General features: G+C 37.2%; 1 protein-coding gene across 2 annotated transcripts; it reads left to right on the forward strand.

The window, feature by feature from the left end:
• Positions 1–6,807: 6,807 nt before the first annotated feature.
• On the forward strand, positions 6,808–24,943 carry LOC104217585 (1-phosphatidylinositol-3-phosphate 5-kinase FAB1B-like). 2 transcript variants are annotated; one of them, XM_009767869.2, is made up of 12 exons: positions 6,808–7,139; positions 8,128–8,811; positions 13,111–13,851; positions 14,375–14,528; positions 16,323–16,667; positions 17,355–18,209; positions 18,310–18,641; positions 19,574–19,697; positions 19,791–19,949; positions 21,102–22,604; positions 23,139–23,405; positions 23,827–24,943. In XM_009767869.2, the coding sequence occupies exons 2-12, from the start codon at positions 8,222–8,224 to the stop codon at positions 24,139–24,141; spliced, it is 5,385 nt and encodes a 1,794-aa protein (XP_009766171.1). In that variant the 5' UTR covers positions 6,808–7,139; positions 8,128–8,221; the 3' UTR covers positions 24,142–24,943. The 2 variants fall into 2 exon arrangements, with proteins under 2 accessions (XP_009766171.1, XP_070019139.1); XM_070163038.1 differs by lacking the exon at positions 6,808–7,139 and having other exon boundaries at positions 8,211–8,299; positions 8,389–8,811.
• The last annotated feature ends 103 nt before the right edge of the window (positions 24,944–25,046 follow it).

The raw sequence follows: 25,046 nt of genomic DNA on the forward strand, positions 1-25,046 counted from the left end.
CGTAAAGATTCTGATACTAGTAGATTACCATAATAGAGGCAGTTTGAGTGAATTGTAAGATATTCTCTTATAAAATTATCGATATATTAGTCTTAAGGTATTGCGTGTGTACTTTGTATCAACGAGAACAAACTTTTTAAAGTTAAAATAATAATATTAAAAGATGTGTTTGCTTTTTTAAAATAGAAATAAAAATTAACAAAGCATCACAAGTTCCTGAAAATAATATAATCATGTTTAGGGTCTAATCATTCTTCTTTTAGTTTCAGTACATGATACAAAAACAATAACAACAACAATAATAAACCCAGTATCATCTCATAAATGAGGTATGAGAAGGGTAGTGTGTACGCGGACCTTACCTCTACCTCATAGAAATAGAGAGGTTGTTTTCGATAGAGCCTCGGCTCAAGAAACAGTGAAAATAAAGCAATCAAGTAGCAAAGAATATTAGCAACAATGTAACATGGTAACGAGTGTGAATGCCACATCATGCATAATACAACAACAACAACAACAACAACAACAACAACAACAACCCAATATAATCCCACTTAGTGGGGTCTGGGGAGGGTAATGTGTACGCAGACCTTACCCCTACCCTGGGGTAGAGAGGCTGTTTCCAAATAGTCCATCGACATCCTTCCCTCCAAGAACTTCCCACCTTGCTCTTGGGGAGACTCGAACTCACAACCTCTTGGTTGGAAGTGGAGGTTGCTTACCACCAGAGCAACCCCATCATGCATAATAAAGAATTATAAATAGGAAATTACAAAAATAGTCCTAGCACTACTAGTCGGCCTAGGAGGAACACACTACTATCTGTCAACCTACGGCCCTAATCCTCGACATTCACACCTTCTTATCGTGGGTCATAACCCCAGTAAGCTGAAGCATTGACATGTCCTGCCTAATTACCTCTCCCCAATACTTCTTAGGCCAACGCTTTCCCTTTCTGAGACCCGCCATGAACAATCTCACACACCTCCTGACTGAAAACATCTATGTCTCTCCTTTTCACTTGCTCAAACAATCTCAGCCTCGAACCATTTCACCATTTCAGTACATGATAGTATGATACATTGTATAAAAACATTAGGAATAGTGTTTGCATGAAAGGTGAAAAGATCATTCATCTGTACATGAACATTTTGGCATTTTAGCTTTTTATTTTGAGCGTTTCACTTTTATAATTGTCATAGAAATCAAAGAATATAAAATAATAAAAGAGGTATGAAACACATATGTAGTAAATTCTTATTTGCTGTCCAAAAATATGCAACCCATATATGATGCTTGTCAACAAATTTAATATGCGCTCAATAATTATAAACCAGCAATGCTAATCAAGATACAAAGGCATTATATCAGTAGATCAAAGTCATAAAAACTTTTAGATAATCTCTTGTCAGACAATAGTGAGCACAAAGCAACACCTAACGGACTTATATTATTTTTGTTGATCGGCCGATGCCGAAATCAACCATGCTAATTAGATTCATAAAGAAAGGTTCACAAACAAAGTTGAATGTCTTCATTCAGAATACTGCTACAGATTTTTAAATTGTGGCTCATCATTTACTTATTCAAACAAACAGTCCAACTCACAACACAACATATGTATCAAATTATCAAAAAAATATGTCAGTATAATTGAAAATAGAATCAAACATATTACCTAATCATAATGCTATGCAGTCTACATCAATTAAAAAAAAGTTTAAGTAAATGACCCCAAGGCAATAATGCAAAATTGACAACATAAATACACGTAATATATGATTTAATTGACATACAACTCGACGATAGAGCTACAACAACCTAGGCTGACCGCCTTTCAAACTTCCTATCCAAACTTAGATCCCCTGCCTTTTGTGTTTTATTTATCGGAAAAATTGCACTATATAGCCGCTGTAAAAATAATAGCCGAAAAAATGTATAAAATTTGTATATTTTTTTTGTGTATATATATACATTATGGATGTTATATACAAAAATGATATAAATTTTATATACTTTTTCGATTACCGGATGTAAATAATTTTCTGGCGCGGATTAAAAGTGATAATACCCCTTATTTATCTCCTACCCAGCTCGGTGCCCTCCCTCTTCCCCCATATACATTCCTCTTCCTCGGTTACATATTTGATGCGACTAAAGTGCTAGCTAGGGCTTTTCAACATTTTGCAGTAAATCTAAATTAGAGTTCTTCTATTGAATTACAGATTTTTTTTTATGGCCAAAAAAAAAACTACGTATTCTTCTTTCGTGATTGACACAAGAGTACACAATTTTGAATTTCTAATAGGAATATAAGTAAAATATTGTGTGCTTCATATAATTCAAATAAAAGAATATAGAATAGCCAAATTTTTAATTAATTCCAAAGTTCTAAATATTAGGGTCTGTTTGGAAAGCAACCCGGTAATTGAAATTGGTATAAATACTAGGGTAGTAAATTACACAATATAGTAATTACCTGTTTGTTTGTCATAACGTAATCACAATGTAATTACAAGCATACTGTTTGGTTGCACAATTGTATTTAATTTACACGATTAAATTAAATCTTAAATGAAGTAATTATCAAAACTTAAAAGTTAATATAATAAATATATGCATATAAATGCTATTAGATTTGGTATTTAAGATGCATATTTTTTCTTAAATATACATTAATTAGTAATCATATATTTATAGCTAATATTGTAAAAATAATTGATATATATTTTCTAAACTAATAATATTTAATTTAATTAATTAAAAAAACTAAAAACATACATTTTATAAGAACATCAGGGAATGCATGTTTGATAAAATAAGTTAATATTTATAAATATAACGTCATAACATTATTCAAATATTTGATAAAATTAATCTATTAATTCTAACTAAATAATGAACAACATGCAATGTGAAATAACAAATCAATACTACTAAAACATGTAAATTAGAATAAAAAATATAACACAATTTCAAAATCCAAAAAAAATAAATTAACATATGTCAAATTCCAACATAAAAAAATAAGTTCCAATACAACTTAAGATTAGAAAACATTCTAAGTTTATAACCTCATTCAACAACAAAATTCTCCTTTAATGACATTACTCATTATATGCCAAGTTTGTTAATGACTCATTATTTCTAATATTAGAAGGTGTAGTTTAAAAAACTAGAATACTTACACAATCACGCTAAATGAAGAAAATAAGACAAATAAGAATTAAAATATACGATCAATTATATGGAATCACAAGAAGTAAAGGTAGAAAAATAAAAGACAAATAATGTACAAAGAAAAATATATTTTAAAATTAAAAAGAAAAAATAAAATAAAAAGAAATTAAACTAATGGAATAAAAAGTTACGAAGAAAATAAATTAAAATAAAAGCAAAAAAGAAAGAAATCAAAAAGTAACCTTGTAACTACATAGTGTAATTACCACCAATTCTCACATCCCCTTGAAAATTGGAAAGTGTAATTACACCTCTCCAATTACACCCAATTTAATGCTGACCAAATAATTACTTGGCCGGACAAACATGTCAAACTGTGTAATTACATCCAATTACACTCAATTATATTCCTAAGTTGCTTTCCAAACAGACTCTTAGTATTATTATTAATTATATAACATAGGGAAAATAATGTTTAACTAATAAGACTTAGATTGAATTAATTTCTCAAAATTTTATGCGTTCGTGCTTTTAATTCCTAGTATGAATTAGTTTGTCAAAACTTTATTAACTAAGAATAAATATCCTAAACCTAAGAAGTGAAATTTAATACTCCTAAATATTACTGGAATAAAAGTCAACGAAGTGTGTAGGCTATTGGATTTCTCCCTCGCAACTCACCTTCTATTTTCCTTACCTTCTATCTTGTCTAAGCTCGCTGGATTTTCCTCATCCGCTGTATTGAATCAAATCCTCAGTAGCCATATCGAGAATGAACCAATGCCAACAGAGGAGTTATAAGCGAGCAAGAAAACTCTATGGCTAAGAGGACTGCGACAGTGAAGGGTGGGATGAGCCCGAATGCCCACTTTGGGATATCCTATAGGTTTTAGTCAAATATAACCGAGGGAATAAAACGAATCGTCTCTTTTATATGGTTAACACGGTGCCGAAAGGTTTGATGCACGTTCCTAGTTTTGCCGGAAACACTTTGGACCAGCTCAATTCAGGAAGTTCAGAGGGTAGGAGATATGGAGAAAGGAAAGCATTTGAACTCATTATAGTGCACATCGGCTTGTCTTTCTTGCTCGGTGATCAGTCAATGAAGTCATTTTGGATCCCTGTCTCGTCTCATTCTGAGTCTTTGGCCTGATTGACATTGGGTCAAATCTGTCATCTGGGCATTGTCTCTTCTCTTGATCTGCTTCGGTTACAACTCCATAGTGAGTTTTGAGGGTCAAGTAAAGGATTGAGAAACAATTTGAATATAAGAATTTTGGTCAATAATTATAATTCTTGTTGTATAGATTTATGACGTGTAATTAAATTAAATTAAATTAAAAAGGGTAGTAATCTTTCACACTCAGCTAGAGAAAAAATTAAAAAAATGATAAATCCGATGCGTTGACGCCACAAATTCTATTCCCAAAAATCATATTTTGACTGTGCTTCCACTATTATCAACTGTATTTGAACTGTTAAATAATCATAATCGATGATAATATCATTGTGCCCGTCACTATTACAGAACCGTACGTGAGTTTTTCACCTCCCTAGTGTTTTCCAAATTAATCTCGCGGATACGTATAATTAAAAAGAATATGTGAGTGGTTCATACACAACATCTCTTTCCTTTATCAATGGTTCGACCAATTGATATATTTCCACAAATAATTAAAATTTAATTTATTGATCTGTATCTTCAATGTTTGGAAACTTATAAAGTTCTTCCGTCAAACCTTGATCAATGAACCTACAAGATCCTTCAAATTATATCTGATTACATATTTGAAGTGGCCCATTTCGTATCAGAGAAGACTATGTTTGAACAAGGATTAGTTTTACTTCCCAGCCTAGCTACTCTACCTAGTTTGAAAGAGAAAAAGAGTAGAGATATGTGAAAAAAGAATACTCCTAACTAACCTAACTAACCAGTCAAGTGAAAGGAGCCCACTACCCGCTCCCCTTTCCCTCCATTGCTAGGTTTGAATGAAAGAAATAACTAATTACTCTTTCTACTGCAGGTATTATTTTTTATTCAAACAAAAATAAAGAAAGAATCATGGTAACCGTTCGATCTGACGAAATTAGTAATATTATACGGCCTGACGTTCGAAAATGTTGCATTGTACTTTCTATTTAAAGCAGTGTGCATCTTCGCTTCAGAGGACTTGTGGTAGAGAATTTAACCATTACTCACTTCGATCGCGAACCCATCTTTCTGACACGCTCCTAGGGTCATAATCCCCTCTTTTTATCGAAAAACTTATATACATACAAGAGGGATGATTATAGTGATTGTGTTAGTTCAGATCTATCTTTCCTTCGGAACCTTGGCAAAGGTTGTTTGCATTGCCAAGAAGGATACGTTCTCTAGCATTATCACTCAAGTCTTAGACTTGGATATGTGTTGTCTCTGATATTTGATATTAAGTTAGTCTAATTCCAAACCAACTGTAGTACCTAAGCTATCCTTCAACACCTTACTCATTACGTAAATAAGGGGCCCTTACAAGAAGTCCTTGGACTAGGGAGATCAAACATCTCCTCGGGAATAAGACGTAACTCTTGGGGTTTCTTTTATAATAAAAAAGAAAAAATAAGATTCCCTTCCAATACGGGCTCAAAGGCCGACCTCTTCCGAGCCAAAGCTAAAAAAGAAGCCGGAGCTTGGTCCACATCGAGAAGAAAACGTTCGCAATGAACAAATCTCCGATGGTCGAGCCTGCCAAGGACATGAAACCCAGCCCCACCTACCCAAGTCCTAGTACAAACTGAAAGTGCTTCAAATTCTAAAGAACCGAAAGGGAATTGAAAAATCAAAATTCTAAATATTAGGAGATAATTAAATGATTATTTCTAAATAGTAGAAAATTAATTAAATAAGTATTCTTAAATATTAGAGAAATAATAGACCATAAATAGATAAATAGATATAGAAAGATATAAATAGATATAGATTTGACAATTAATTGCACACAAGTAACATCTTTTTATATCAAACAAACATATATGTTTATACCAAGTAATCGTGATTCTAACGATTCGATGAATATTTTGTTCAATAATAAATAAGTGGACAAAGTTAACACTTCAAGGTTTTTTCTTCTTTTGGAATAATTAGATTAGGTAGTAAGATAAAATAGAATGAATAGCAGTTAAATTTCGAAGTGGTTTAGCGAGACAAAAAGCACAACAATAACACTATTAAAGAGAACTATTCACATTTTTCAGATATTTACGCATATATCCTAAGTAATTTCAACTATGTATATACATAAATGTCTCTACTTTCATTTATCCTCTGAAAAAATTATACCACAATATGCTATTAAAATATTACATACTTTTATAATATAGTTTTTTCTTTCATTTCATGTCACAATACTAATTGATAGGAAAGTCATTTTCCAAAGAAGATAAGATGTGCTAAATATGATACTTACAATGATGTACGTGTAATTCTTTCTTCCTGTTTTTAAATAGACGAAAGAAAAAAAAGCAAAAAATAAAAAATTGAAGTGGGCACGTGGCAAGAAACTGAAAGATGAAGAATTCAAAGAAATGCATGCACACAAAATCCTCACTACCTTTATTTGTGTCTTTGTCTTACTCTCATATTATTTTCGTGACTCTCTTTTTCTTTTTTAACTTTCTTGTGCTTTTTTTTTTCTCCTTAACAAAAATCAAAATGATTAGTGTATTTCATGCACATCTAATTTAATCCTAATCACTGCCTCCAATTTATCAGCCACAACTTTAATTCCACATTCTTATTATTTTCTCTACAACCCAAAACAAAATATCAGAAAGAAATTTTAACTGAAATAACAAGTTTAAAGAAGAAGAAGAAGAAGAAGAAGAAGAAGGAGGCGGTGGCCGGTGGTGGGTTCGGTGTATAGAGGATCTGAAATTGGTTATATTCTGTTAACTGCTGGAATTAGTAAAGCAATTTTCAGGTACACTTCATTTGTTTGATTTAATGTCTATTTGAATTGCTATTGTACTCTTCAAGTTTGTAGTATAGTAATATCTAATGGTTATGTAATGTAAGGAAACAGTGTAATCCGTGTTTTTTGATAATCGTGGTGTTCGGGCTAGTTTGCACGCACCTAGACCGATTCCACAGGTACCAGCACACGTACGGATAACAACGAGAAGAAATCACTTAGTGTTTTTGACTACGCTTAGATTTGAACATGAAATCTCATGGTTCTCAACCCATTTCGTTGACCATTAGGCCACACTGTTGGGTGTGTAGCGGAATCTGTGTTGTTTGATTTATCCGCAGTAATTTGGGTTTCAGTCTATATAAGATGCTGAAGAGAGAGCTGCAAAAATAAAAGATGTTTCTTTTATGGTAAAGTAGCAATTCCATTGTAAAGTTTAGCTAAATCTTGAAAAGGGTTTGAGTTAAACTCACTTCTTGTAGGTGCTGTGGTGAGGATTTGGGATGGAGAAAATAAAATTGGTACTTATCATTTTTCTTTTGTGATTTTTGCCTTGAAAGGAGAATTAGTTCGTATTGGAATGAATAGGTCCAAATAGAGCGGAGCAGGTATATAATTCATATAGCCAACTCCAATTAGTTTGGGATTGAGGCGTAGCTTATCGATTGATATTCTTTTGTGATTTAAGAATTTTATTATCTTTTACCTTTTCCAATTGTGATTGCTTTTTCTAGATTTTTATTATCTTTTGCCTTTTTCGGTTGTGATTGCTTTGTCTCATATTAACAGTCTCCACTAATGGCCAAAAAAATAGAAGTCTGAGCTAAAAGAACACCTGCTGTGAGATACGAGATATCCCAATTAAAGCTTGATTGTCATTTCTTTAGATGTTGGAGAATATTTGAATTGGTAGTTATATAATCTCTAGCAGATGATAGTAGGCAGTGATGTGTATGATAATCTGAATGTGCGCTGAGTTCCCTTTTTCTCTATGCAGTATATATTGGAGACACATACATATTGGTAGTAGCACGAGCAGTAGCAGATGATTATTAGATAATGATGAGCATGATATCCTGGAAGTTGCATTCATGGATACACCTGAAAATAAGAAGCTCAATGAGATAGTTGACATAGTAAAATCATGGATCCCGAGAAGGACAGAGCAGGTGAGTGTGTCCAGGGATTTCTGGATGCCCGACCAGAGCTGTAGGGTATGCTACGAGTGCGACTCTCAGTTTACTGTATTTAACCGCAGGCATCATTGTCGTCTCTGTGGCCGAGTTTTCTGTGCCAAATGTGCATCAAACTCTGTTCCTATCCCAAATGAGGAGCCCAAGGCTGGCCGGGAAGATGGAGACAGGATAAGAGTATGTAACTTCTGTTTTAAGCAGTGGCAGCAGGGGTTAGCCACGGTTGATAGTAGGATGAACCTTTCTAGTCCAGGCCTCAGCCCATCTCCTTCTACCACAAGTTTGGCCAGCAACCAGTCGGGCTGTACTTGTAACAGTGGTAGCAGTGGCAGTTCAACTATTTACCCTACCGGGCCATATCAGCATGTAACATGCAGATCATGCGAAAGCGCTTCTCAATCAGTTCAGATGGGTCCTGCTGCTCTCCAGTTAGACCAAGAAACATCTCCGGGGAATCCAGATTTTGGTCATTTTGTCTCTTGCTACAGGTATCTATTATTAGTGTCATATGTATAGACAAACAACATGTATAAACAGGATTTCATTTCCTTTACGCCCCTCTTGCTAGTTTGCTGACACATTTAAATTGCGTAATCGCTGCAATCTTTCCCTCCCGAGACCCCACTCCCTCCCCAGACTTCACTTGTGGGACTATACTGGTTTGTTGTTGTAATCGCTGCAATCTTATTTAATATATGATCAAAAGCCTAATTTGCATGTTGCTAGATCCACATATGGAACAGCAGACACTAGCTTTTAGCTGATCTTTATATGTGATCCTGGATTAAGAAACCGCCCGTTCCCGCCGCGCTCACGGCCCCGCTGGCCTGCCAGCGGTAGTGGGAATTCTCCCGTTCCCTGGTCAAAGACTTGGTTGGATGCGGGATCTACTCCACGAGGAGCGGTACGGACGTAGATGATATCATCACGACCCCTCTTTTCGTACCGCTAGGGATGCTTAACGCCACTTCGCCAACTGGCGTTACCTGCGCTTTCGTGTCTCTCAGTGTGGTCAGCACTGGGTGTTTCCGAGCAGCGAGGCTTATTACAGTACTTCAATTAACAAAAGATACTTTTTCAAGGGTTTTTAACAATTTTTAGTTTTTTTGATTTATGGCTCTTCTATTAGTGCTTTGAATTTATTGTCTGTCCATTTGTGAGTTGTAAAGCCTCACTGCCTTAGAATAACTATCAGTATTTAGTTGCTGATTGTGCTATGTAAAGAATTTCTGGGATAAAAGTTGATTGGTAAACTTGATCAAAGGTATTCTCTAGCTAAACAAATTTAAACCCCAGTTGGTAAATCCAATACTGGTCTTGATCTGGTAAACCGAACAAAGAATAAGAAACTTAATGTCACCCCATTGTTGCTATATTTAGAGCTGGATATGAGCTGAATCACACCAGCTTTGAAGGTTTGAACTTGTTTTAGCATATATATACAAGGCTCGAATTGAGCTTAACCTTGTTTGGATTAAGTTTTTACGAGCTCAATCTCGCCTCAGCTCGGCCTTTTGTATAACAAACTAAGCTCGAGCTCATTCATATAATTAGTTGGTATCAAGTCATTTGGACAAATTAGAAATAGGGTTTTATTTATGCCATGTCAACACCAGATCGTAGGTGTGACATCTGTTGACTGAAGATTTTAAAACAATGGGATAGACCTATATGTTGGGCGAAGCATGTCTGGAAAGACGTACAGTTTTTTAGAATTCATGTGGACTTAGCAAAGAACAAAATATATTGGAAGCAAAATATCCTTAAAGGCAACACCAACTACTTGAAATTTAGGTTAGTCGTTGTAAGCACACTAAGCCTGAATGCAGATTCTACGAAAATGTAGGGATATGTCTAAGATTTAGAGGATCCCTAGTTTTAGATAATCTTAGGACACATTGTGGAGTAGTGCAATGAATGTGTCCAACTGGAGCGCATCAGATATTTAGGATGTATATAGCTGACCGCATCTAGTTTGAGATTGAGGGTTAATTATTGTTGTTGTCGTTGGATTTATGCCGTATAGGCAAATAACTCAGTTAAAAATCTATATTCGAACCATAGGAAGAAAGGGGTTGCAGTTTTAATCTCACGAGAGCTAACCTGTGTTTGCCCCCGGTGGTGGGGGTGGTGCTGGGGTTTACCTGCTGCTGGTTTCACCGGAGAAAATGATGAGGAATGGAATTTCCAGAAAAAGAGAACTAGAGAAGCAAAGTTCGCCAGATAAGGAAGACTGTGTGAGTGGAGTTGCTGGCCCTTTGATCTGAACTTGCTGCTCAGAAGCTCAACATTATTAAAAAAAGGGAGAGGGGGAATCTGATGGCCATATGGCCTAGGTTAATAGGAGCTGTGGCCTGTGGAGGTCACTGGTGATGTTGAAGACGATTAATTGAAATAATGATGATGAAATGGAGGAGGAGAGAAGAGAGCCCCGGTGGTCGCGGTTTTGGATTTCGGAAGCCGGAAGGGTTGACAAATTGGAAACACTAAAGTGGAAAGTATCCTGAGTTTTCGCGAATATTAAATGGGTTGAGCTTTTGCAAGTTTGTTCTGTTTGATAAACTTTAACATGGATCTTTTTTTGGCCTTGATATACCTGTGTTGAGAGGGTGTGACATTGGAATAGGTTCTTAATTCAGATAAAATTAGCCAAAAACTGGAACTGTACTGAACACTTGTGAGTGACCCATATCGGATATAGTTATGTACCTTAGTCCGTGTACAAGAGCTTGCCAATAGGATTTACTCTGTTTCTTAATCATATAAATGACCCAAGTTTGAGCTTGTAGGAGCCGAGCAAGCTTTACTTGGATATTGTGAGAATGCACGGGAGAAAAATCTATTTTATAACCGTGATACAATGATTCTATATATAATATTCTACGCCTACTACATATGGGACTAGAACATATTTTATTCCTACTACATACAGGACTTAGATTATTTACGCATAACTATCTAACACTCCCCCTCAAACGGTGCATACAAATCATATGGACCGAGCTTGTTACATATGTAACTAATACGAGGACCAATGAGGGACTTGATGAAAATATTTGTAAGCTGATCATTCGACTTCACTACGAGTCATGCCAAACTCCCGGATAACTGTGCTGAACTTACCAAACGAGACTCGAGGAGACTGCTCTAGACCATCAAGTAACCGGCGCAAGCGACATACAAGGCCACTAGACTATCCCTTAGCAACAAAACCAGGTGGTTGCTGATAAATAGAAGTTGGCCGAAAATTTGGCGGAAATTTGAAATTAGTAAGACTAAGCTGAATTCCACACTATAAAATAGGTTCTTCAACACTACCAGAAAATAGAAACTTTTTTGGAAATTACTGTTCAGGTCGGAAAATCACTGCATGCCCGAAAAATGCACTGTTCATACTGGAAAAAATAAAAGTTGTCAGAATTTGATGTAATTTGTATAGCTAGGCTCGGAATCACTGGAAGAGTAAGTTGTCCTGAAGAAGTTTTGTCAAAAAGTGGCCGAAATGGCTCGCACGTGCCGGAAAAGTTGCTGTAGCTCGCCAGAAAATTCCAAAGTTCTCAGAATCTATAGGAAATTATACCCGGTGGATTTGGAATCACCCCACGAAACAACTGTCCTAAAGAAATTTTTGAAAATTATGTTTGGAAATTGCTCCACGCGCTGGCGCATGTGTTAGACGCGCTCGCCGGAACCCTAGTTTTGGTGGCGCGTGGAGGCAGGTGAGGGACTTCCGGCTAGAGCGATTGACCGGGGTTTTGTCGCCTAACTTTTCCGAACAAGATGTTAGTGTTGGTTTTCGCACAAGACTTACCATTGAGGAGATAATGCAAATCAATCTTGAGTCGTCAACTGGAAAGACGCACGGTGACTGACTTTTCTGTTCCGATGAGACTGGGATTTCTGGGCCCTGGGGTTTGGTCGCACAAGGGTTTCGGATCTGATGGTGGTACTGGTATATGCACAGTATCACTGTAACAGTGATGAACCCTGGGAACAAGACGAAGTTGCCGAAAAATTGCATGGAGACGAGATCTTTCTTCCCGGATTCCGTTGGAATGACGCGCAACAATAATTTTCTCACTGAAGCTCTGATATCATATGAGAATGCATGGGAGAAAAATATATTTTTTAACAATGATACAATGAGTCCTATATATAATACATATCCTACTCCTACTACATATGAGACTAGGACATATTCTACTCCTACTACATATGAGACTAGGATTATTTACACATAACTATCTAATAGATATGTCAGTTCATTTACTGCTATATCATATTGTAGTCCAGTAAAATCTTTCTGGAATAAAAAAGGGTGATTTATTTGTTATCTCTAGGTCAAGAGTCTTCTTGCGACTAATTCTTTATTCGGTTATTCCCAATTTGAAACCTGTTGTTAAGGGATTATAGAAACTCAAGGCCGCTCGTAGCTCCGATATTATAATACAAAGGTATAATAACCCTGCCATAACCTATCCAATTACTAAAGACCCATAACAGGAGGGTCTTTTTTTTTTTCCTTGTGGCTCTGCCTTGTTTACAAGTTTAAGGATTTTCGGGAGGGGAGAGCTATATTTTTTGAGGAGCACCCTCTGAGTTGCAGGTTGGATTATTTTGTATGGGCCAAGCATGTATAGTATCATCATGACCGATAGATGAGACACTTGAAATCAGACCTTTACTTTACCTGCTCCTACGTATAATTTCATGTACTATTTCTTGGAAAATATCATCTATTCAGTGTATGTTTCAATTAGCTATCTTACTTAGCATTGCTATGGCAGGAGTGATGATGAGGATGATAATTATGGTGTTTGTGGATCACATTCGGAGCCAAGGCACTTTACTCCACCAGATGTCTATTATGGTGCTTTCAACTACAAGGAGATGAATAATATTTGTGGACCAAGCAATGCACAACCTGCTGAAATTGAATCAAATAGTGTAAATTCTTCATTATTGGCAGAGAAAAGTGAATGGCATAACTCAGAAGGGATGAAAGAGGTTGGGAATGAAGCAGATACTTGTATCAATGGTATCGGGCATGAAGGTCCTCCTCCCTGTGTTGTGAATGATACAGATAATGCACCTGTTGACTTTGAGAATAGTTATTTACTCTGGTTGCCACCAGAGCCAGAAACAGAGGAGGATGACAGAGAATCTCTTTTATTTGACGAGGATGATGATGGTGGTGAAGAAGCCCAAGGGGAGTGGGGTTACATGGATTCATCGTGCAACTTAGCTGGTGGAGAGTACCATAGTAGGTATAGGTCAACCGAAGAGCATAGAAATGCCATGAAAAATGTAGTTGATGGACATTTTAAAGCTTTGATTGTGCAGCTTTTGCAAGTTGAAAACATTCCTCCAGCTGAGGAGGATAATAAAGAGAGTTGGTCGGAGATAATCACATCTTTATCCTGGGAAGCTGCTACACTCCTAAAGCCTGACATGAGTCAAAATGGAGGAATGGATCCTTGTGGATATGTGAAGATTAAATGCATTGCCTGTGGACATCGTAGAGAAAGGTTTTTCTACATCAGATTATATGGCTTCCTATTTTGACCTTAACAAACTTTATCATATAACTTCTTTTCATCTTCTCTATATAAGAACTACAAATAAACCTAACGTTCGACACCTAAACAAAATGTTGCTGTTGTGTATCGTTGCAGCTCAATTGTGTTTCCCCTGCATTCAAACTTGATTCTTGCTTATTTTAGTTATAGACTTTCCGTTTGTCTTTGATTAGACTCCTATTCTGTGCTGCAATTACTTCTGATTGTCAACCAAATAACTGCAGGCTCCATCATGCAGGAATCAGATTTTTGAGTTGCTTGTTTTTATGCTTGCACTGATTCTAAGTGATGTGTTTAAATTGGTGCCTAATGTTAATTTTACATCGGGAGCAATCCTATTGAATGATTCTTTCACTTGGTTTCTGGCATCATTGTGCTTTATTTTTCCATTAAATAATTGGTCATACTCTGCAAGTTTTCTTAAGTTTATTTTCCTTCTGCTGATAAAATTCTCCTTTATGCTATTTATTAGTATGGTGGTTAAAGGCATTGTTTGTAAGAAAAATGTGGCGCACCGGCGAATGACCTCAAAAATAGATAAGCCTAGACTCCTACTCCTTGGAGGAGCACTGGAATATCAACGGGTGGCTAACCATTTGTCAAGTTTTGACACTTTATTGCAGCAGGTTTTCACTCAATCAAATTCTTTATTGATAATTTTTATTTACTTGATAGGATGAGGAAATGGGGTCTTCCGGAAACAGCCTCTCTGCCTTCTTGAAGGTAGGGGTAAAGTCTGCGTACATACTACCCTCCCCAGACCCCACTTGTGGGATTACGCTGGGTATGTTGTTGTTGTTGATAGGATGAGGAAATGCAATTCTGCCCCAGACTGCAGGATCTTTTTCGTTTTCAGCACCTGGTTGTCGTTTTGTCTCTTAGCTATACCTCCTTATCACTCTTTGTCCTTCACTAGACATTTTTGAAGTTCGTCTACATATTAAGTTTTTGTGCAAAATGCACCATCTCTCTTGTTCTTTTTCCTTGCACATCAACTCAAACTAATAGTTCTATCTACTTAATAAAACAGCCTTTGCCTCATAGAAAAGGTTTGAAGTGGTTTTGTATCATATACTGATCATGAAAACAAAATTAACGACTGAAATACACGGATAAGATAATGGCTGGTCCATCATATGGAATTGTTTCCTTTAAGATTCTGAAGTGAACTATTTAAAAGAAGCTGGGCAATCGAATATGTATAATATCATTGCTATTGCTTTGGAGAGATTTTTGAGTTTCTAGGACCCATTTCCTGTACATTTTTTTTTTTGATTGTCCAAGGAAAAGTATTGATTTCAGCAACACGTAAGTGCTGTAAAAATTTACCATTTCCTGTACATTTATTTGCTGGGAGTACTTTGAATTTTAGGAAATTCTTAGATTTGATTAGTCTTTTTTTTGGTTGGGCTGGAAAGAGGAAGAGTTGCTTGAGGGGGAGAAAGAGTGGAAAGGTAAGAGGTATTTTCCCTTGTTTGATTAGCAAGTGAAAGAGAAGTAAAGGTAAAAGTGGAGGGTCGTACTTCCTTTCATCATCATTCTTTTGATCCTTCCAGAATTGGACAAAAAGGAAGAAGCAAATGTTTACTAGTTCCTTTCCAGCTAGTACTGAAAAACTGAAAGGGACTATAAGATACATCCCTTGATGGAAGTAACTCACAAAGTCTCCCCTCATTTTCGAGTTAAACGGAGTGTTAGACCTAAATTTGAATCTTCTAGGCCAATGCGTATTGTCAATCAGCTTAATCTATATTTGACGAGAAGTTGCAATTGTATCTGTTGTAACATAGAAAAATATGGTCTGCGCTGATGGAAGATCTTGGATGGAGTGCAGAGTGGGGAGGTAATAAGTATGGGGAAGTTGGGGAATGAGAAGGACGAGGAAACGAGAGGATGTAAGTCAGGGGAAGCTGGTTAGTGAGTCTATGATGGTGCAGGGGGTAGGCTCAAGGAGGTCTCTTCTATGTGCAAGTGTTTCGGTATTGTACTTCACGTTTTTCTATAAATTCTGTTATATACACGTTCTGTTTCATTCTGTATCAGTTTATTCTGATTTTGTTTTTCTTTTCATCAAAATAGTAGACTGGTTCTTGCGATGACTTTTACAATGTACTTTCTAAGTATTCACGGGATAATACAATAGATACCAACAACAGCCCAATGTAATACAATAGAGACCATAGGGAGAAAATATTTTTCAAGGGAGTAACTGAAATGATTATTAGGGGCTACGGTGCCCTTTATGATCATTGGAGGTGTTTCTTTGGTTTCTCGTAAGCTGGAATACTCTTAACTTTTTGTTATCCATGGTGTTGAGAAAGGCATACTAGGGAGGCCCAATTGCATTATTTGGTTCATCACTTTTATTTGGATTCACATTGTTTGGTTCATAACATTTACTTGGACATTCTTTCTTCTAGGAAATGGACCATCTAAAGATGGCTGTTGCAAAGATTGATGCTCATCATCCAAGCATTCTGTTAGTAGAGAAGTCAGTATCTCGATTTGCGCAGGAATACCTGCTTGCGAAAGACATATCTCTGGTTCTCAATGTGAAGCGGTCACTTTTAGAGCGTATTGCCCGTTGTACAGGTGCACAAGTAGTCCCTTCAATTGATAATCTTACAACGCCAAAGTTAGGGTACTGTGATTCGTTCCATGTTGATAAGTTCGTAGAAGAGCATGGTAGTGCTGGGCAAGCTGGAAAAAAATTGACAAAGACCTTGATGTTTTTCGAGGGATGCCCAAAACCATTTGGTTGTACTGTAAGTCACATGTTTAATGGCTTGCTCAGTTGTATGTTAACTGGAGCATGAAATAAATCTGAATTGTGTAGCATACTACATTCTACAGGTTTAGTTTACACCCAATTTCTTTATGGCGGACATGGTTATATTTCTTCTTTGTAGCTTTAACAACTAATAACCAAAACTATTCTTAGTTGAAAATTCTGATAAAAGAAGAAAGAATAATACTTTGGTATAAATACTCACTGGTAGGATATGATATTACAGTTGACCACTCATCTCAATGTTTAAAGCTACAAAGAAGAAATATAACCATGTAAGAAGAAAGAATAATGCTTTGGTATAGATACTCACTGGTAGGATATGATATTACAGTTGACCACTCATCTCAATGTTTAAATAAACTTGCTATGAATATGATTTGTTCATCAAGCAGTATGTAAATTATTATGCTCAAAATTATTCAACTTCGGCTTTAGACATGTCCGCTATAGCTTATAGGTACTGTTTATGCATGATCTTAGAAAATGTGAATGTTGCTCCTATGCTGGTGGGAGGTAGCGCAAACTGTCCCGACACCACCATCATTAAAAAAAAAATAAAAGGAAATCTTTTACCTATCATTCTGTAATTTAACAGTTTCCTGGTGCAAGTGTCAGAAGTGTGGAAAGCTGATCTCCTCTTTTTGTTTCTGGTGGGTCTCAGATTTTGCTCAAGGGCGCCAACGGGGATGATTTGAAGAAGATAAAACGTGTTATCCAGTATGGAGTTTTTGCTGCTTATCACCTGGCTCTGGAGACATCTTTTCTTGCTGATGAAGGTGCATCCTTGCCAGAGCTCCCCTTGAAGTCCCCAATTAAAGTTGCATTGCCTGATAAACCATCAACTATTCAAAGATCCATTTCTATGATTCCTGGTTTCTCTCTACCCATAGCCCAGAGACCGCTCGATCACCATTGCCTTGGCATGTCATCTCATTCCTCAACCAACTTGTTGTCTGGTATCACATCATCATCCAACAATACTCCAATGCTTGTTGAACAATCAAGTTTCCCTGAAGGTTCTAACTCATTAGCTAGTGCTACAACTGCCTCAAATAAGGTAGACCTTTCTGATTGTCTTAATTCCTCTCATCATTCAAGGCTTCAGTTCTCAGATCAAGCTGATGAGAGGAATAAAATGGCTCCAAATGACCCTCATGAAGAATCTCCACTGGACAGAGGTGAAGTTGCAGGAAATGATTATATACTGAATTTTCCTAGCAATGCTTTGAGGGATGCTGGTAGCCTTTCTCATGTTGTGGAAAGTTCACGCACTACTCACTTAACTTCAGAATTGTTGCTACCGGAATTTGGTAATAGTTACTTTGAGGAATTAGGCTCACTGAAGCAAGAGTTTCCTTCCTCATCTTCCGATCAGCAGAGTATTTTAGTCTCCCATTCAACACGCTGTGTTTGGAAAGGAACTGTTTGTGAGCGCGCTCATATTTCTCGAATAAAATACTATGGACTCTCTGATATGCCTTTGGGCCGTTTTTTACGGGACCAGCTGTTTGCTCAGGTAATATCTCTCTTCCTCTTTTAAAGTTACACTTGATACATTCTTTGCAATCGTGGTTTATTCTGGTAATCTTTTCTGATATATGTAATACATTTACCAGAATTATAGGTGTCCCTCATGTGAAATGCCGCCAGAAGCACATGTTCGTTGCTATACTCATCGGCAAGGCAGCCTCACAATTTCTGTAAAGAACCTACCTGAACGTATCTTGCCAGGAGAACGGGAAGGAAAGATATGGATGTGGCACAGGTGTCTGCGATGTCCTCGGACCAATGGTTTCCCTCCTCCAACCAGGAGAGTATTGATGTCTGATGCTGCTTGGGGATTGTCATTTGGGAAATTTTTGGAACTCAGTTTTTCAAATCATGCAGCAGCGAGCAGGGTCGCAAGTTGTGGTCATCTTCTTCACCGAGATTGTCTCCGGTTCTATGGGTATTCTGTTTCCTATATGGCATTTTTATGCATTAACTTTTCACACTGGGATTATAATGCCTTCACCTGACTTTAATTTTCTTTAATCAACTACTGAATATCATTTAAACTGTAAAGTATCCAGAGACAGAAACCTGAAGCATCAGAAAAATTATCATGAAATCAGCTGGGATGCGTTTCCTCAATATGGTTAAAGTTGGTATCTGTAATCAAGTACATTTTACAAATAAACAGACTCTCACATAAAGTAGTGGGAATATTACCTTCTACATTGTTAAATTCAGTGCCTAACCCCACTTTATGTGAAAGTTTGTTGACTTGAATGGGTCCTTAGCTTTTAGTGGTCTGCATGAATACTCTGATGATGTAGCTCATCAGCATGCATCAGCTATCGTGACGGCTTTGTGTTTGGTTTTACTGAATCATTTTTGGTCGTTTCCCAATGTTTTTGTGAAGGAGATTCACATTGGGGACTTCTTGTGTTGCTCTCTGACTGAGCATGTGATGCTATTTCTTCTTGCCTTTGATTGAATTACATCATTATAAGAGAGAACATTACAGCAAGATGATGCTCCCAGAAAACTTGGCAAATGGATAAGTTACACAAAAAATAATCACATCACAGAAAAGGCCTATATTAGGAAAATCTTACAGGTGTATGATTTTCTTGTCAGTTTTACTACTGTTGCACTTGCAGTTCTTCAATGATGATGTTTCCCCTGTTCTGGGTTAATATTCTCAGTTGGTGTTGTGTTATCTTGTGCATGATTGTGGTTATGGTGCATGTATAATTAACTGGTGTTGCTGGTCCAATCTTTTTTTTTTTTTGGATTTATTTCTGTGATGGCACCACTAAGTTTTTTTTTTTCTTTTTTCCTTGTTGCCCTAGCAATGGTTTGTTCTGCACTTGATATTTGGTTTTGTTGCCTCAGGTTTGGGACAATGGTAGCTTGTTTTCGATATGCTCCTATTGGTGTTTATTCTGTATTTCTCCCACCTCCAAAGCTAGAATTTAGCCATGATAATCACGAGTGGATTCAGAAAGAAGGTGATGAGGTACAGTTGGACTGAATTTTTGCCTCAATTTTGTTACCTCCATATTTTACTCTTTTTTTTCTTTCCTGATGTACTTATTTTCTGCAAGAAAAGGTGCACAGCAGGGCGAATGCTTTGTTTGCTGAGGTGTCCAAAGCTCTTCATGCAAAGTTGGAAAAAATTTCTGTTGATAGTAGCCTGAAAGCACCGAATATAAGTGAGCAGATTGTAGCGATGGAAGAAATATTAGAGAAGGAGAAAACTGAGTTTGAGGTGATTCTTTTATTTTCCCCTCCTGTTGTTTAGATACTAAGTTGTATCATCTGCATTGGTGGTGAGGTATAAACAAATTTGTCAGTATGGCTGATCTAAAAGATAGATATTGGTTACCTTTTTGATGTTCAACTGTTTGTAAAGTTGACAGCCCGAGTAATTTCTCTCTGTAGGGTGTGGATAACATGTCTCAAACCTCTAATTTTTTAGGACTGAGAATTTTGGTGAAGTATGTGTTTAAAATTCACAGGTGCGTTCTCTCACTCTAAGATATGTGAAAATTAATGCAGCAACGAGTTGGAGAAGACAGAAATAATCAAGGTTCTCTAATAAGAAGTAGCAGTAGAAAAAGAATATGAGAGGAGCTAAGCCTTAGTGTAGCAACTAGAAAAAAGTTTTTCCAGACCGATTAGAGGAGGAAAAAAGAAAATGACGTGTCTTTCCATCCCTAAGCAAGACGGTAAAAACAAGAAAGACTTGTAAGAATACATAAGACCATCTGAGACAGAGAGGGAAACAAGGTGTATTGACTGAAGAGAGACATCAATCCCAAGATGAACATGTGTCCCTAGTAAGTTCTGAAAGGAGCTTTCCATACCAACTTAGAGGTCGACTTTGGTAACTCCATTATCCATATGCTTAATCCTTTGACTAGGTGGTCAACCCAGAAGTTGGGAGAAAACCTTCCATTTTAAATGTGTGATATAGAACCCTCCCTTTTGATAGGTTTCCTCACGCTTTGCCTCGCATATCTTCCTCGTGAGCCATTGAGACCATACACCATACAACTCTTAGGGCTAGGTCCTTGACCTTACCCCTTCTGCCAGGGCAATTAGGAACTCCTTCAACTGGTGGAGTGTTCCTCAGGGCCGCATTTCAATCATTGCTGTTAATTTGCTCAGTAGATGTACTGATTTGGAAGCTTTAGTGTAAAGGGATCCATCACTCGAAATAGAACTCTTTCGTCTAATTGAAAGCGTGCCAGATGGTATTTGTCATTAAGGCATCAGACCTCGAGTTTCCTTCCCTTCTGAAAGAAAGGGCAGGTCTTTTATTTCTTCTGTTTACACTTTCCATTTTCTTTTGGATAATGCTGCAACGTTGCTTCAAATGACTTTGACTTGTTTCTTACTGGTGTGCACATTGTTCCAGGGATTGTTATGCAGGGCACTTAGTGGGGAGGTCAAAGTTGGTCAGCCTGCAGTTGACATCCTTGAGATAAATCGACTCAGAAGGCAGTTGGTTTTTCATGCTTATCTATGGGACAGACGCTTGATACATCTTTCCAGTTCTCATGGTAAAAATTCCCAAACTCAGGGCAGTTTGACACCACAACTGAAGGAGAAATGCTTCAGCTCTAGCGAGGAACTTTCTGAAAGGAATACAATTCCGAGACCTGGCAAAAGCTTAGGTAGCTGCGATTCAGTTCTTCAGAATGTGAAGACTGAAATAACATCTAATGAAGGAAGAGACAGTCAGATTCCTCATGGGGTTCATGAAAGATTGAATATTGATGAGAACTTATCTCGTGGGAAAGACGCTGAGGTTTTTTGTTCTATAAGAACTACAGGAGGTGGAAATGTACTGGAACCTGGAAAAAATGTCAGAAGTGTACTTTCAGATGGAAAGTTCCCTTCTGTGGAAAGTTTATCTGACACTCTTGATGCTGCATGGACTGGTGAAGGCCACCTGGCTATTAAGGAGCATAACAGTGCATTTCCAGATTCTTTCCTTGTAGATTCTTCTGCTTTGACTGGAGTTGCAGCAAACTCAGACGTCGAAAGGTCTATGTGTGGCAAAAGCGGGGCTGTAACACCTCATTTATCTGCAAAGTCTGATAATGCAGACTACTTGACCTGGGCAACGGCACATTTTTCAAATTTCTATCGTTCCTTCAACAAGAATATCACATCAGATCCACAATTTGTTGGTAAATTGGGCGAGCATAATCCTGTTTATATCTCGTCATTTAGCGAATTGCTACATCAAGGTGGTGCCAGGCTGCTGATGGCTGTTGGTGTTAGTGACATTGTTGTGCCAGTTTATGATGATGAGCCAACAAGTATTATCTCATATGCACTTGTCTCACCAGATTACCACAATCAAATGTCAGATGAACCTCAAAATCTGAAAGATCACAAATCTTCAGCGTCTCTGCCGTTTCTAGATTCATTAAATTTACTTTCACACTCGTCTGTGGATGAAGTTGTTTCGAACTCTTCAAGAAGTTTTGGATTTACAGATGAAAGCATGCCATCGAGTTTTAGTTCTCGCAACTCAAACATGGATCCACCTGCATATATTAATGCTTTGCATGCCCGAATATCTTTCTCAGATGATGGACCTCTGGGAAAGGTTAAGTACACAGTCACCTGTTATTATGCAAAGCATTTTGAGACCTTAAGAAAGTCTTGTTGCCCCTATGAATTAGACTTCATACGGTCCCTTAGCCGATGTAAAAAATGGGGTGCACAGGGTGGCAAGAGCAATGTTTTCTTTGCCAAAACCTTGGACGACCGATTTATCATCAAGCAGGTAACAAAGACAGAGTTGGATTCATTTATCAAGTTTGCACCAGCTTACTTTAAGTATTTATCTGAATCGATAGCTAGTGGGAGCCCAACTTGCTTGGCAAAGATTTTGGGGATCTACCAGGTATCATTTTTTGTATATTATTTCTATTTAACCAAAGTCACTGCTATAGTCGGTATTTCAGCTTTCTGATATCTGTGTGCTGTGGAGCAACTTTTATTTCGATGAACCAGTCCAGGTTTGTAACTAAGGTTGTATCTGTGGGTTATTATATCTCCATTTGACCTTCCTGAAGCAAACATTTATTGTCAAAATCTTTGAAAAATTTGTAAAATTATCTTTGTTAAGCCTCCCATTTTAAATTTTATGTGGACCTAATTTCTTGATAGAGCTAAGTTCTCCAACATAGTCAGTCCTGTGCTTTAGAGGTGCTCCTCGATGTACCGTAAAAGAAATTAAAAGGTTCCCATAAAGGTCATTTAAATTGGTTCAGCAGGACAGATCTAACTTCTGTACTTTGCTCTTCCCTTAAAAGATTCTCTGAAATTTATTTTCTTCTCCAATCTTTAACAGCATTTTGGTAGTTATATGTGTTCATTTTTTCCCCCTTATACTTTTTACCATGATGCTCACTTCGTTTTTCAATATTATTTTTAGGTTACATCAAAGCATCTCAAAGGGGGGAAAGAATCAAGAATGGATGTGCTTGTTATGGAAAATCTTCTTTTTAAGCGCAACATCACTAAACTGTATGACCTCAAAGGGTCTTCTCGATCACGCTATAATCCAGATTCAAGTGGAAGTAACAAAGTTTTGCTTGATCAGAACTTAATTGAAGCGATGCCAACTTCTCCGATTTTTGTGGGAACGAAGGCTAAGCGGCTGCTGCTGAGAGCTGTGTGGAATGATACTTCATTTCTAGCTGTAAGCTTTGAAACAGAATCCTATTATGACTAGTTACTTTGTTGCATTGTGTTCTATACATCGTTCTGTATTTCTTAGTTCTGTCTGGGGTTACTAGTTTATCATTTCTGCTCCAGTAAAGATCAAATAAGATGATTTCAGGGACGCCTCCCTGTTCTCTCTCTTCACCATACCCCTTATCTTTACGTTGTTTCTTATTGTTTCTCCCTTCTTTTGCAAGATGCACTTGACTTTGTCGCTGCAGTAGTTCTCTTTATTTTAGTACGTTCTCCAAGCGTTTCTTCGTTAGTCGATGCCAGCCAGCATCAAGTATATGTTGAAGTCTCCAAAGTGTGACTTCGTGCTCTTCAAACACAATTATTAAATGCAGAGCATTTTCCAGTCCCTGGTCTGCTATATTGATACAGTTACCATTTTGCAGTCAATAGACGTGATGGATTACTCGTTACTGGTCGGAGTGGATGAGGAAAAGCACGAACTGGTGCTTGGTATTATTGATTTCATGAGACAGTATACATGGGACAAACATCTTGAGACGTGGGTAAAGGCTTCAGGCATTCTAGGTGGACCAAAGAATTCATCCCCAACAGTGATTTCTCCAAAGCAATACAAAACGAGATTCAGGAAAGCAATGTCGACATACTTTCTGATGGTGCCAGATCAATGGTCTTCATCAACAGACAATTCTAGTGGATCCCAAGCCAATCTATGTGAAGTCTCAAGCGGGCCTACATGAAGTGATCCTTAAATATCAGATCAGAAAATTTGCAAGATATTTGCCCCGAGTGGTCTTGGTATAATTCTATTCAACCTTTCTTATGCATGAGTTTTGTATATTTTGTGTAGGAACATGTTGGATAGTTACTTCATGAAGTTACTTCACACCAAGAATCTCTATTTTTTGGGCATTTCTGCAACTGTCTAAGCTCTTGTACAGACAATAGTGTTTCTTCTTTTTCTTTCTCCCTATGGTTTGAGATGAAGAAAGGGTCTCCAGTGGATTGTCCGAGGAAACATATCGCACCCCCTCCCCCATGTTGGTTTTCTAGTTTTCAGGAACTTGATACGTCCATTTTGATGCTCAATTGAAGATCTTGGTATATTCATGTGTTTCAATGAGAATGGGAGGCTTTTGACAACGGCTGTTATGGTAGCAGTAAGAGGGAATAGAATTTTATCTAGAAGCTGAGTCCTAAAATTAGATGCCATTCAAGATTTGTGCACGCTTGAGATATATAAACTCTCTCTTCAAAGAGTATTTCTTATTGGGATTCTTGCCCTCTTCCTATTTTGCGCCCTTTACTTGAATCAGTTGTTATGTCTTTTCTACTTGCAATATATTCAGAAACTGTTCGAGGGTTTTGTTCCCCACTCGAGAAAATCCAGGGGCTTCATGTCACTGATGCAATAGAGCTTCTGCAGATTTTACATTTGCATCTATACTTACTGTATCTTATGTAGCAAATGGAGATAGAAATGTGCTACTGTGCAGAATAGATTACAATTAGTTTCTAATAGTGAATGCTCGTTCAAAGTCATATCTTTAACTGTTATCTTGGTGTATTTCTGGTTGTGAATACTCGTTCAAAGGTCATATCTTTGGTTGTTATCTTGGTTTATTTCTGGTAGTGAATACTCGTT

The sequence above is a fragment of the Nicotiana sylvestris genome, chromosome 11, assembly GCF_000393655.2.
Source record: "Nicotiana sylvestris chromosome 11, ASM39365v2, whole genome shotgun sequence".
In the NCBI taxonomy this organism is placed as follows: Eukaryota; Viridiplantae; Streptophyta; class Magnoliopsida; order Solanales; family Solanaceae; genus Nicotiana; species Nicotiana sylvestris.

Coding starts and splice junctions, on each gene's coding strand:
- LOC104217585 (XM_009767869.2), top strand. CDS start 8,222: ATGGATACACCTGAAAATAAGAAGCTCAATGAGATAGTTGACATAGTA. Junction 8,812..13,110: donor CATTTTGTCTCTTGCTACAG/GTATCTATTATT, acceptor TTGCTATGGCAG/GAGTGATGATGAGGATGATA. Junction 19,950..21,101: donor AGGAGAAAACTGAGTTTGAG/GTGATTCTTTTA, acceptor ACATTGTTCCAG/GGATTGTTATGCAGGGCACT.